We start from the raw sequence: 13,462 nt of genomic DNA, 5'->3' as shown, positions 1-13,462 counted from the left end.
CTCTTTCAGGAGCATCAAACGAGAGCAATAGACACCCTGAATCATTGACCCGCGAAGCACCACCTTGAATGTGTCCCACTCCACACCTGCAGAAGTGGCGGCACCTGCGTTATCATGAAAGTATTTAGTAATAGATTGTGTCATAGCTGCGCGTAATGGTGCATCTTTAAGTGCTTCCAGGGGAAGAGGCCATGTTGGAATACTAGTACTATATCTGCCCCATGATAGGTGTACTAGAAGGGGATTTTGGTCCGACAATGTGTGGGGTAAATATTCTGCTTGTGACTCTTAGATAGGGCTTCTGTCGAACAATAAATCAAAATCTATCCTAATTTAAAAATCATGTAGCAATGAGTAGTGTGTGTATGTGCTCATTATAGGGTGTTTACTTCTCCAAGCGTCCCCTAACTGCATGTCCCTAGCTCAATCCTGCATATGTTGCATCAATCATATAGATTGTGCCGAAGGTAGTGGTGGGTGTTAGCAATCTACTTCCAGGTCAAGCACGCAATTGTAATGCCCCGCCCCCTGTAGATTGTGGATGTCGAATTGCTCAGTAAAGATAGGGTCATGGTTTGTAAGAACGCAGCCTGCCCCGTGTTCGGTGCATATAAAGAGACTAGTGTTAAAGGGAAGCCATCTGAGAGTCCCTCCAAAATCACACGTTGGCCCTGTGTCTCTACTCGGATGTGTAATAACTGTAGGGGAGTTCCAGGAGCTACCCATATCAAAGCACCCCTAGCATAGCCCAAATACTTGGTCCCTACCACCATACCTCTTCAATGCTTGTGCACTGATGTGAGGATTTGCTGGGTGAATTGTGTTTCCAGGAGTAGCGCAATTGTGATTTTATGCCTACATAAGTATTGGTATACCTTGCGTCGCTTAGCACAGCTAGCCAACCCGGCACATTCCAGGTGAGCAGAAGATATGTATTACTAACCATTTTCATCTAATGTATAGCAAATGCCAGGTAGGCAATGCCCCGCCCAGTAGAGTCGAAAGTCAGATAGATCGGGACCCCTTCCCAGTGGGTGCATCCCTGATAGTGTCTCAGCAATTGAGGGCACAGTGAGTACGGCGCGTGTCATTATAAAATGGACAAGTAATAAAGAACATTTGCAATTGCCAACTCTCCATCCCAGGCAATTTTCCAACAGGCAAAAGGCCATCTGCACTGAAATGCCAACTTAGCCAATATCCAATAACAATTTGAGTAATGACAAAAAGGATATCTGAAAGGATGTTGTATTGAGATAAAGAATAAAGAAGCAGAGAGAAAAAAGAACATAACAGTGCTGTATCAGCTACTTATCCACTACGTAGGGGCGCAGTCGAGCTGTATATTAGTCTAGAGGATGGCCGCCTGATCTGTGTGTCCCTGCTATATTCACAGTGACCATGCATACTTGTTGTTCCAAAAGTGCTTCGTAACGGGCTGGGCCACAACAAGGAGGGTCCCATTGACAGCCAATTGTTTGAGTTCGGTGAGAAACACATTGGTGGTCATCCCAGTTCATCTGCTGTTTGTGACATGATAGCAGGGCCTCCCACCATCAGTGCTAAGTGTTGCAACTCCGTCAATTGGCAAGTGTGATCCAGGTTAGCATCAGTCTCTGATTCCGATCTGGAGGGCGAGTCCAAGGTGCTGTGTTGTTCCGCCTGCTTAATAGCTGCCTCCTGTTCTCTTGCCATCTGATCTTTGGTGGGGTACCTAGCCTGTGCCTTGTTGCGGTTACCTCATGCACACACACTGCGCCATTGTTGGCGATTTGCCTCCGTCGTTGGCGGTGCACTAGCGAACCCATTTTGCACTACCCAGGTCCAGGCTTCCTCATGAGAATGACAGAGGGTGGTTCTGTCTTTGTGTCGGATTCGTAAAGTGGCAGGGTACTACAGTGCATATTGTACATTATGGTTCTGTAGACAGCGCTTTAGATCCATGTATGAGGATCTGTGACTTCGGACTGCCAGAGTGTTTTCGGGGTATATATGTGCCATGGCGTTTTCTATTTGCCATGGAATCTGCAAGACATGATCTCTGTCTCAGTAGTTAAACAAACGTGCAACCACCGTCCGTGCAGGGGCGCCCGACCAGGAGGAGCCACCCGGCACCCTGTGCGCGCACTCATCTGAGAACATTTTTAATGTTTGCCATTGAGGATGTCTTCCGCAAACCATGTCCCCAAATAGAGCTCCACACTTTGTTTCTCGATGCAGTCCAACTATATGTATGGTGTTCCTTCAGGACCTGACTTCTTGATCCTTTGCCCCGTTCTTTAAGTAGGCCACTTCTTTTTTGGAGTAGTTTGATCTCTTCTGTTGCAAATACCACCGCAGGGCATGGACTGGCTACTAATGATTCTATTTCTTCCAGTCGCCCCTTCACTTTTTTATAATCTTGATGTAGAAATCCGACATCCACACAAAGTGCATCTATTTTAGGGTTCAGCATGTTTTTAATGTTCAGTACTGCCGCCATTAGCTGAACAAATCGTCAGGAGAGGTCTGTGTGGTCTGTGGGCTTGGGAGTCACCGTTTGCGTATCTTTGTCCACAGGAGAGGTCTGAGTTGTCATGTCACCCAGCTAGTTCTGCGCCCTGTCCACTCTGGCCTTGCCCATTTTACTGGAGTGGTCAGTTACGATTTTGTGTGCAGAGTTCGCTGATCTACATGAGCAGCCAATTTCCTCTCACCCCAGTTAGGCGGCAAGGTCTTCAGTTGACCAAATGCGCATGGGAGGGTGACCACATGTCTTGCTGTGCCTTGAGCCAGGGATTGGAGTGTCACTGGTCCTGTGGTGTAAGTGGGGTCAAACAGACACCTGGCACAGACTTCACTCGCCCAATCACATGCCACTCGCCTGGGGGGTGTTTCACAGGGACCCTTACAGCTGTGCCTCTTTGTACTCCAGGAAAAAAACAACCAGGGTTTGGTTGAAACGCAGCAAGGCCGCGCCGAACAATGAATTAACAAAACAGATGCCAATGCTGCAAAGTCCTTTTACCAATGGTGTTGAGCAATGACTTAAACAATTGCCATCAAAAAAACACTTTTTCCGTTTTTAGCAAAAGTCAGTAAATTATATTGATTTCACATTTTTTGTTTTTTATTAAAATTTACGAAAAAATTTTATCATTAGAAATGAACACACACTTTTTTCAAGAAAGAACACAAAGTTTTTCAATTAAAGGACCCCTTCATCCACTACCAGACACAATCCTTCACTAAAAACGCTAGAAATTGAGTGCAACCATGCATACTGTGACAGAAACAATCAACAAAATCTCACATTCATCCATACCCCATCTCATACTTGCTGTGTTTCAGCCAAACCCTGGTTGTTTTTTTCCTATTCATAGCGGGAGCAGTCTCGCGAGGTTTTTCAATAGATGCAGTCAGACGTCTCCTAGGTGAGAAGTATCACATCACCATAAGTCTGGTCATCAAATACGGAAAGGTTCCTCAAGCAAGTGGTGTTAGTTCTATTGTTTTTTTTTATTAGAGATATAAGAGATTGATTGTTTGGGAGTTTATTTGGTATGAGAGTGAACATGAATTGACAAACTTGACATACAAGATTATGACCGATCAAGACACGTTTGCATACAGCGAAGATCACATCCGAAACCTCCTAAGTAATCCTCCACTATTTGGCTCAGATGCTTTGAGCACGACTGCCAAAGTCAGTAATGAATCTGACAAACTAATACGCCTCAAAAAGAAACAGATTCATACAAACCTCCATGGTCATTTCCTCCTCAAGCATCTTAGAGAAGGCACAATCCCAGGTGGGTTGATCATCAGGAATATCCCAGTAATCTTTACTGAAGACCCTTTGTACAAAAAAGGCTACAGCTGTATAGAAACTAAATGCAGTAGAGACCTAATGGTCTTAACGGTTGAAATAGCGCAAAGATTATCAAGACAACAACTAGAAGAAATTGAGGCACTAGAAACTGAAATAAAATCCAATCAACTGATTACAGATTCCAAGGCCCTTTTGGATAAAGTGGAGAAGGACATTTTAGAATTCGAAGACTACACTATAAATCAAAAAATGATAACATTTGAAAAGGATAAAAAGAACTTCTCATTAGAGATAGCATACCTCTATCTCCAAAAAGACTTTTACTCTAGCCCAGAATCACGTCGCTTTCTCCCAGAGAATCAAGGACACTCAAGAAACAACTTTATACATTTTTCGGAAACCTCTTCCTCTTCGAGTACCAGCGAAGCAGATAATTCCAATTTCCGCCTTGGTTTTTCAAGAAGAGGCAATTTTCAACAGAATTACCAACAGAATTATCCACAACAGCAGGGCTAACAACAACAACTTTTTTTAGGGAGAGGCCAGCCAAAACCAAGGGCAAAAATTCCGATCTGGAGGGTGAGTCCAAGGTGCTGTGTTGTTCCGCCTGCTTAATAGCTGCCTCCTGTTCTCTTGCCATCTGATCTTTGGTGGGGTACCTAGCCTGTGCCTTGTTGCGGTTACCTCATGCACCCACACTGCGCCATTGTTGCCGATTTGCCTCCGTCGTTGGTGGTGCACTAGCGAACCCATTTTGCTCTACCCAGGTCCAGGCTTCCTCATGAGAATGACAGAGGGTGGTTCTGTCTTTGTGTCGGATTTGTAAAGTGGCAGGGTACTGCAGTGCATATTGTACATTATGTGTCCATAGACAGCGCTTTACATCCATGTATGAGGATCTGTGACTTCGGACTGCCAGAGTGTTTTCAGGGTATATATGTGCCATGGCGTTTTCTATTTGCCATGGAACCTGCAAGACATGATCTCTGTCTCAGTAGTTAAACAAACGTGCAACCACCGTTCGTGCAGGGGCGCCCGACCAGGAGTAGCCACCCGGCACCCTGTGCGCGCACTCATCTGAGAACATTTTTAATGTTTGCCATTGAGGATGTCTTCCGCAAACCATGTCCCCAAATAGAGCTCCACACTTTGTTTCTCGATGCAGTCCAACTATATGTATGGTGTTCCTTCAGGACCTGACTTCTTGATCCTTTGCCCCGTTCTTTAAGTAGGCCACTTCTTTTTTGGAGTAGTTTGATCTCTTCTGTTGCAAATACCACCGCAGGGCATGGACTGGCTACTAATGATTCTATTTCTTCCAGTCGCCCCTTCACTTTTTTATAATCTTGATGTAGAAATCCGACATCCACACAAAGTGCATCTATTTTAGGGTTCAGCATGTTTTTAATGTTCAGTACTGCCGCCATTAGCTGAACAAATCGTCAGGAGAGGTCTGTGTGGTCTGTGGGCTTGGGAGTCACCGTTTGCGTATCTTTGTCCACAGGAGAGGTCTGAGTTGTCATGTCACCCAGCTAGTTCTGCGCCCTGTCCACTCTGGCCTTGCCCATTTTACTGGAGTGGTCAGTTACGATTTTGTGTGCAGAGTTCGCTGATCTACGTGAGCAGCCAATTTCCTCTCACCCCAGTTAGGCGGCAAGGTCTTCAGTTGACCAAATGCGCATGGGAGGTTGACCACATGTCTTGCTGTGCCTTGAGCCAGGGATTGGAGTGTCACTGGTCCTGTGGTGTAAGTGGGGTCAAACAGACACCTGGCACAGACTTCACTCGCCCAATCACATGCCACTCGCCTGGGGGGTGTTTCACAGGGACCCTTACAGCTGTGCCTCTTTGTACTCCAGGAAAAAAACAACCAGGGTTTGGTTGAAACGCAGCAAGGCCGCGCCGAACAATGAATTAACAAAACAGATGCCAATGCTGCAAAGTCCTTTTACCAATGGTGTTGAGCAATGACTTAAACAATTGCCATCAAAAAACACTTTTTCCGTTTTTAGCAAAAGTCAGTAAATTATATTGATTTCACATTTTTTGTTTTTTATTAAAATTTACGAAAAAATGTTATCATTAGAAATGAACACACACTTTTTTCAAGAAAGAACACAAAGTTTTTCAATTAAAGGACCCCTTCATCCACTACCAGACACAATCCTTCACTAAAAACGCTAGAAATTGAGTGCAACCATGCATACTGTGACAGAAACAATCAACAAAATCTCACATCCATCCATACACCATCTCATACTTGCTGCGTTTCAGCCAAACCCTGGTTGTTTTTTTCCTATTCATAGCGGGAGCAGTCTCGCGAGGTTTTTCAATAGATGCAGTCAGACGTCTCCTAGGTGAGAAGTATCACATCACCATAAGTCTGGTCATCAAATACAGAAAGGTTCCTCAAGCAAGTGGTGTTAGTTCTATTGGTGTTTTTTATTAGAGATATAAGAGATTGATTGTTTGGGAGTTTATTTGGTATGAGAGTGAACATGAATTGACAAACTTGACATACAAGATTATGACCGATCAAGACACGTTTGCATACAGCGAAGATCACATCCGAAACCTCCTAAGTAATCCTCCACTATTTGGCTCAGATGCTTTGAGCACGACTGCCAAAGTCAGTAATGAATCTGACAAACTAATACGCCTCAAAAAGAAACAGATTCATACAAACCTCCATGGTCATTTCCTCCTCAAGCATCTTAGAGAAGGCACAATCCCAGGTGGGTTGATCATCAGGAATATCCCAGTAATCTTTACTGAAGACCCTTTGTACAAAAAAGGCTACAGCTGTATAGAAACTAAATGCAGTAGAGACCTTATGGTCTTAACGGTTGAAATAGCGCAAAGATTATCAAGACAACAACTAGAAGAAATTGAGGCACTAGAAACTGAAATAAAATCCAATCAACTGATTACAGATTCCAAGGCCCTTTTGGATAAAGTGGAGAAGGACATTTTAGAATTCGAAGACTACACTATAAATCAAAAAATGATAACATTTGAAAAGGATAAAAAGAACTTCTTATTAGAGATAGCATACCTCTATCTCCAAAAAGACTTTTACTCTAGACCAGAATCACGTCGCTTTCTCCCAGAGAATCAAGGACACTCAAGAAACAACTTTATACATTTTTCGGAAACCTCTTCCTCTTCGAGTACCAGCGAAGCAGATAATTCCAATTTCCGCCTTGGTTTTTCAAGAAGAGGCAATTTTCAACAGAATTACCAACAGAATTATCCACAACAGCAGGGCTAACAACAACAACTTTTTTTAGGGAGAGGCCAGCCAAAACCAAGGGCAAAAACACGATTCAACGACCAACCATGGGAGATGTCGACAAGGAGGCACAATTACAACAATTAAAAGAATCTCCTATTTACAATCTATCTGATAAAAACCTAACAGAACTTAAAATGAGTGTCTTGGAGAAGGGTTTATCTTTCGTCCCAACCAAACCTAAAAACTATGTACAGTTGAAAGCAGAGTTTATTGAATTCTATAGGAAAATTCGCCTCACAACCTTCTTTATAGGCCAAGAAATAGCGAACAGTTCAGAAACAACGGGACTCAAGAAAAAATCAGGATTTTGTCCACCTTCAAGTAAGATCCCTAAGGAAGTCATCATGTTTGAAAAAACAGTTGTGTCTGCAATTTCGGACAAAGAGAAACAGAGAAGGAGTTTCCTAAAAAATAATTTGTCTAAGGATCAAAAAGCTGCGCTGCAAGATCTTAAAAATGACAACATGATAACAATTAAACAGGCCGATAAAGGCGGATCATTCGTTATATGGGGTATTCCACAATACATAGCGGAAGTTAATAAACATTTAACAAATCGAGAGTGGTACAGAAAGATCGCAAAAGACCCCACGTGCGAACTTCAGAAACAACTCTTTGAAATACTCAAACAGGGACATGATCAAGACTTTATTAGTAAGAAAGAATACGAATATCTGCAAAACAAACATCCAAGAACACCAATTTTCTATGTGTTACCAAAAGTACACAAGGATGAAAAACAACCCCCAGAAGGCCCATAGCTTCGGGCTACGAATCCTTATTTGAACTGGTCTCCAAATTTGTTAATTTTTTCTTAACGGCATCGCTGCTGCGGTGATTTTTGCGCTGTGCGGCTGTTTTCTAATTACCGCGTTAGATGACGAGCTCAGCTCGTCATCCGCACACGTCACCCGTGGCTGATGACGAGCTGAGCTCGTCATCAGCATCGAAGGGGTATAAACCGCTCATGTTGGAAGTTCAATCGTTCCCTGAACAAACTGAATCAGATGTCATTTGATGAGACCTAACATTTCCTAGTTAGTATGGACGTATTCTCCCTCTATACACAAATTCCGCAGGACGAAGGACTGGCAGTGCTGCGAATGTTTTTAGACAGTAGACAAAGACCTGTAAAAGTACCTACTGACTTCATTTTGGAATTGGCGACCATGGCATTAAAAAAGAATTTTTTTTAATTCAATTAAGACTTTTTCTTCCAAATAAAGGGAGTAGCCATGGGCTGTCCCTTTGCCCCGGAGCTGGTGGTTCTATTCATAAGTGCATACGAAGAAAAATTTGTATATATCAACAACCCTTACAAACAGTGGATAAGTGGTTGGCTACGTTATATTGATGACGTTTTCCTAATTTGGACAGGGGAAGAACAACAACTCCATGAGTTCCACCAGTGGCTAAATAACAGAACAGCGGATATTTAGTTTACACTGTCCCACTTAAGACTTAAGATGTCATTCTTAGATGTGAAGATTTATCCATCTTCAGGTGGGTTGGCAACCACACTGTATAAGTAAAAATCTGATAGGAATAAGGCACTAAATTTCTCAAGCAACCATCCACGTAGCCTTAAGGAGAACTTGCCCTACGGGCAATTTCTCCAAATTAGAAGGATTTGCACCTTCAAGGACGAATACATGCATCATGCTAACAATTTGCAAGAGAAATTAATATCACGCGGGTACCCAAAAAAAATCGTTAAACGTGCCTTAAAAAGAGCATGGTGGACACCTCGAGAGACCCTGCTCTCCAAAACAGATAAAAAACCAATGGAGCGGATAGTGTGCGTCTCAACGTATTGCCCCACTTTGAATTGGTTAAAGAAGTTAATCAATCAAAACTGGCACTTAGTGAAAGATCCTGACCCTAAATTACTTGGAAACCCATTATTCGCTTTTAGAAAGGACAAAAGCATTGCCAACCAAGTAGTATGAGCATCCTTACCTAAATCAAACATGATCACCATGAGAGAATACGTGGGCTTACCGCCCATCACTGGCCACCACAAGTGCGGAACGTGCATTTGTTATGCATTAACACTAGAAGGAGACTTGTTTTCCCACAACGGGATACATTGGAGACATGACCAATTCACAAACTGCAAATCTAAATTTTTAGTTTATGGAATATTATGCCCATGTAAGAAACTGTACATAGGGAAGACTAACCAGGAAATTAGACACAGAATCACGCAACACAAGTCTAGAATTACTGCGCCCCTGGTCAACCACGGACATACGCACGCGCACACGGAGAAAGATGTGCGGTGGTCAAAAGTGGATCAGGATGCAAGAGGAGGCGACCTGGATATGAAATTGACAAAGAGAGAAGCCACTCTAATCATAACATTTAATATGGGAGTAGATGGCGTAAATGAGCTTTCGGAAATTTTCCACCTGTAACAGGAGATGCGGGCTAGCCTAACCATACAAGCATGTACGATAAGAGAGGGTTTACCACCAATTATAATCAGAAATGCTTGAGACTGTTCGGTGTCACTGTGTCATATAGCTTGTTGGTTGCGATGACGACCCCAAGAAACTTCATAACAACCAGAAGCGTGGAAACATTGCACTTGGTCTTCCCTTTATGGGAGCCGTTTTTCTTAATTCAGTAATAGTTTCTCTTTGAGAAACATGTTGATAATTAGCCTTCCAAAACCTCGATCAGCCATGGTAATAGAAAATTAAGGGGCAGATATATCAAGTGTTTTGCATGTCGCAAATGCTGCAAATCGCAATTTCGCAGCGTTTGCAACATGAAAAAGTGCAATTGGCATGTATCAAAGAAACAGCATCGCATAATAAGAATTCGCATTTTTGCGAATTCTAAGTGTGCGAGAAGTGATTATTCGCAGAATAAATTGCGATTTCTAGTTTTGCATTTTTCTAAGTTAGCGAAAATCGCAAATAAGAAATCGCAAGGCAAGAAATCGCATAGATATGTAACAAAAAATCGCAAATTGCAACTTTACAAAATTCGCAATTTAAGAAATCTCAATTAACACCAAGTAGAAGCAGGTGGTTAAAAAAAAATCAGATAAAAAAGCTCCCAGAATGCATTTTCTTCCTCTCCAAAATGGCGGGACTGTACCTCATCTCATGGAGGCTGCGCATTCAAGCTCTTGCCCAGAGAAGACAAAGGCAGGAGAGAATCTTCAGAATACACATTACGCTGTTCCAGCAGACTCAGGAGGAGATATATGATAAATACAGGCTGCATCCACACACCATTCTTGACCTGATAAATGAATTGGAACCTTTTTTGGCACACCCAACAGGCAGAACACAATCAATACCAACACATGTGCAGGTATTGTGCTCACTGCACCTTTTGGCTTCTGGCTCCTTTCAAACTGTAATTGCAGAGGTTGGTGGAGTGTCACAGAGTGCCCTATCACGTTTTCTTCATGTCTTCCTGGACGCAATGATGAGTAGACTCCAACATCATATATATTTCTCAAATACACAGCAAGCTATACAGGAAACTAAGTTGGATTTCTATCAAATCGCAAGATTTCCACATGTGATTGGATGCATGGACGGAACCCATATTGCCATCACTCCACCTGCAGCCATAGAATATGTATTCCGGAATAGAAAAAGCTACCACTCGCTAAACATCCAGATCATATGCAATGCAAAAAACATTATCAATGACATTGTAGCAAAGTTTCCAGGGAGTACACATGACTCTTACATCTTCAGACATAGCGCAATTCATAGACGTCTCAGTGCTGGTCAGTTTGGAGATGGATACCTGCTAGGTAAGTAATACACATGCAAACATCCATCCATCCATCCATCAATATGGTATGGGACATACAGTTACTTTTTCCTCTCTAACTTGCAGGTGATAGTGCCTACGCAGTGCATGATTTCATACTCACCTCATACTTAAATCCTGCAAATGCAAGTGAAAGACGGTACAAACGGGCACACCGGTCCACACGTGGGGTAATTGAACGTACTTTTGGAATCCTTAAAAGCTGTTTCAGATGCATACACAAAAGTGAAGGTGCATTGCAATACAATCCAGAGACATATTGCAAAATTATGACAGCATGTGCAATGCTGCATTACATGGCAATTCGCAAAGGCACAGGAATTGAAGTGAGTGACTCTGACACATCTGATGATGATGATAACCCTCCACCAAGAATGGCAGTGGCAGGAGTAGGAGCCATGGCTGGTCGTCAAAGAAGGGCAGAGATTACACGTAATTATTTTTAGGTAAGTAAAAATACTAAACACCAATTGAAGTTTGCTATTGTTATTTTAATTCACAACATGCAAATAGTACTATATGTTTGACTCATGTCTTCAAATATTTTGATTAATTAAATATCCATACATGTTAAAGAAATGAAAAAAATGTCTCAATGCATTTTTGCTGCATAGGCAATTGAACACAAAGTCATTTTTTAGGCTGGCGGATGGAAGCATGTTGCTCCTGTGGAGGCATGGCCTCATGCTCAACTCCAGTAGTGGAACGCCTTCCACTTCTGCATTGCACAATGATGTTAGTTGGGGTGGGGTTGCTACTACTCTTACTGGAGTTGTCCTCGCTTTCTCCTGAGCAGAGGAGAGCGCTTGCACCTAAGTGGACGGTTTGCATGCTTTCCAAGATCAATGTCATTTTGTCCACACTCTTTGCAACTGCACGTGTGCAGTCACTTAATTCTCGCAGCATGTTCATACTGCGACGTGTGAAATTGCTGGTGACTGCACATAGCCTGTTGATGGCCTTGGTGTATGTGTGCATTCTATCCTGCGCAGCCCTGTTTCATGCCTTTTCAGTTTTAACTAGTGTCACGCAGAGTTTATCAATTGAAGCAGCCATGCTTTCCTGGTTTTTGTTTGATTTTAGTAGCTGCCTATTAATTGATCTCAGTGCCTTATGTTGTAAGCGCTGCATCTGAAGCATGTTCTGCTCAAAGCCTGCAAACACTGTGACTCCTTCACTTTGTCCTGTGTTACTCCCAGATGCCTCCAGACGGAATGAGCGTGCCCTCCGTGGAGTTTGGGATTGCTGTTGTGCGTCTTGGGAGGACACTGTAACTGTCTCATTGGGGACTGATTCACCATCAGAATTTTCATCCTGTCCCATTGGTTCTATAGGTGGTACACGTCTGCGCTTCCTTTGTATGTTCAGATGTTGCACAGGGGCATTAGTGACTTCATCTTCATTTTCTGACATCACATGGGGAGGAGAAATTTCGAAATCATTCTCTGTCCTGGTCTCACTTGTATGTTCTGTGGATGTAGAGTGCGAGATATGATTTTGTGTTCATTTAAAAATAAATGTTTTCATGACAGACTACTACTTCTACTACACTTCTTCAGCATACCAAATTACTACTTTGAAAAATAACATGAGTTACTATGATTGAGAGTGTTACTATCTCAAAAGGACTACCACTCCCATAATGCATTGCTAAGTTCTTGTTTCACAGTGTAAGTGGACTACTATTTAACTGACATGCAGAGCACACACACACATTCTTTGTACACACACATGGATGCAACTTGCAGTCATCTTACCATGTGTAGTTGCTGTGGGTTCAGAGCTATCAATGTTAGCCACTCCACTCACACTTTCAGGTAACAGTGTGGATTCAATAAGTTCCTCATGGGGTGTGGGTTGGTCCACAGCAGAAGTTCCACCACCTGTTAGGTTTGCCTCTTTGATCCTCTCAGCAAGTCTTTCTTTGGATCGGAGTCTCATGTCATACCACCTTTTTTTTATTTCCTCAATGGAGCGAGTGGTGACTCCTACAGAGTTAACTTTCTCCTGGATCTCCAGCCAGATTTTTCTTTTCCTGGAGTCAGGTACTTTCAATGCTTTTTTCCCAAACAGGTCCTCATGGTTACACACCATTTCTTCAATGAGCACTTCTTGCTCTTTTTCAGAAAACTTCTGCTTTCTTTTTCTCTTTTCCAATGCCAGTTCTTCCTGTGCCTTCTGTGACTCCATTGCTCTCCAAACAGGTCTGCTCAGCCTCAGCACGTTCTTCCAACTGCCACTGGGTGTGTCTCTGGGTAGCAGGTGCAAGCAATCACTGGAACTTCCTGGTTGTGATGTCATCAGCCTGTTCCTGCATTGCATGATTCCCGTTTTTGCGATTTCTTAAATTGCGAAATTCGCTAATTTGGAAATCGCAAAAAAAACGCTATTTTCTCGCAGAATTCTTCTTACATACCATTTTGCGATTCCGAAATTGCGATTCGCAAAAAATCGCAATTACGGATTCGCAAAATAGTTTTTTGATACATCTGCCCCTAAATTCCCTACGAAAAAACTAGAACTACTACGAAAACCCAGAATCCTTGTGTACTCGC

General features: G+C 42.7%; 1 protein-coding gene across 1 annotated transcript; it reads right to left on the bottom strand.

Moving 5' to 3' along the window:
- Positions 1-11,906: 11,906 nt before the first annotated feature.
- On the bottom strand, positions 11,907-13,229 carry LOC147730967 (uncharacterized). The gene is made up of 2 exons (XM_086954131.1): positions 12,665-13,229; positions 11,907-12,376 (listed from the first exon to the last, which is right to left on the bottom strand). The coding sequence occupies exons 1-2, from the start codon at positions 13,227-13,229 to the stop codon at positions 11,907-11,909; spliced, it is 1,035 nt and encodes a 344-aa protein (XP_086810257.1).
- Between the last annotated feature and the right edge of the window lie 233 nt (positions 13,230-13,462).

Source organism: Lissotriton vulgaris, chromosome 2_1 (assembly GCF_964263255.1).
Source record: "Lissotriton vulgaris chromosome 2_1, aLisVul1.2, whole genome shotgun sequence".
NCBI classification, from domain to species: domain Eukaryota; kingdom Metazoa; phylum Chordata; class Amphibia; order Caudata; family Salamandridae; genus Lissotriton; species Lissotriton vulgaris.
Note: the sequence above shows the minus strand (reverse complement) of the source record. Positions and strands in the feature narration are given on the sequence as shown.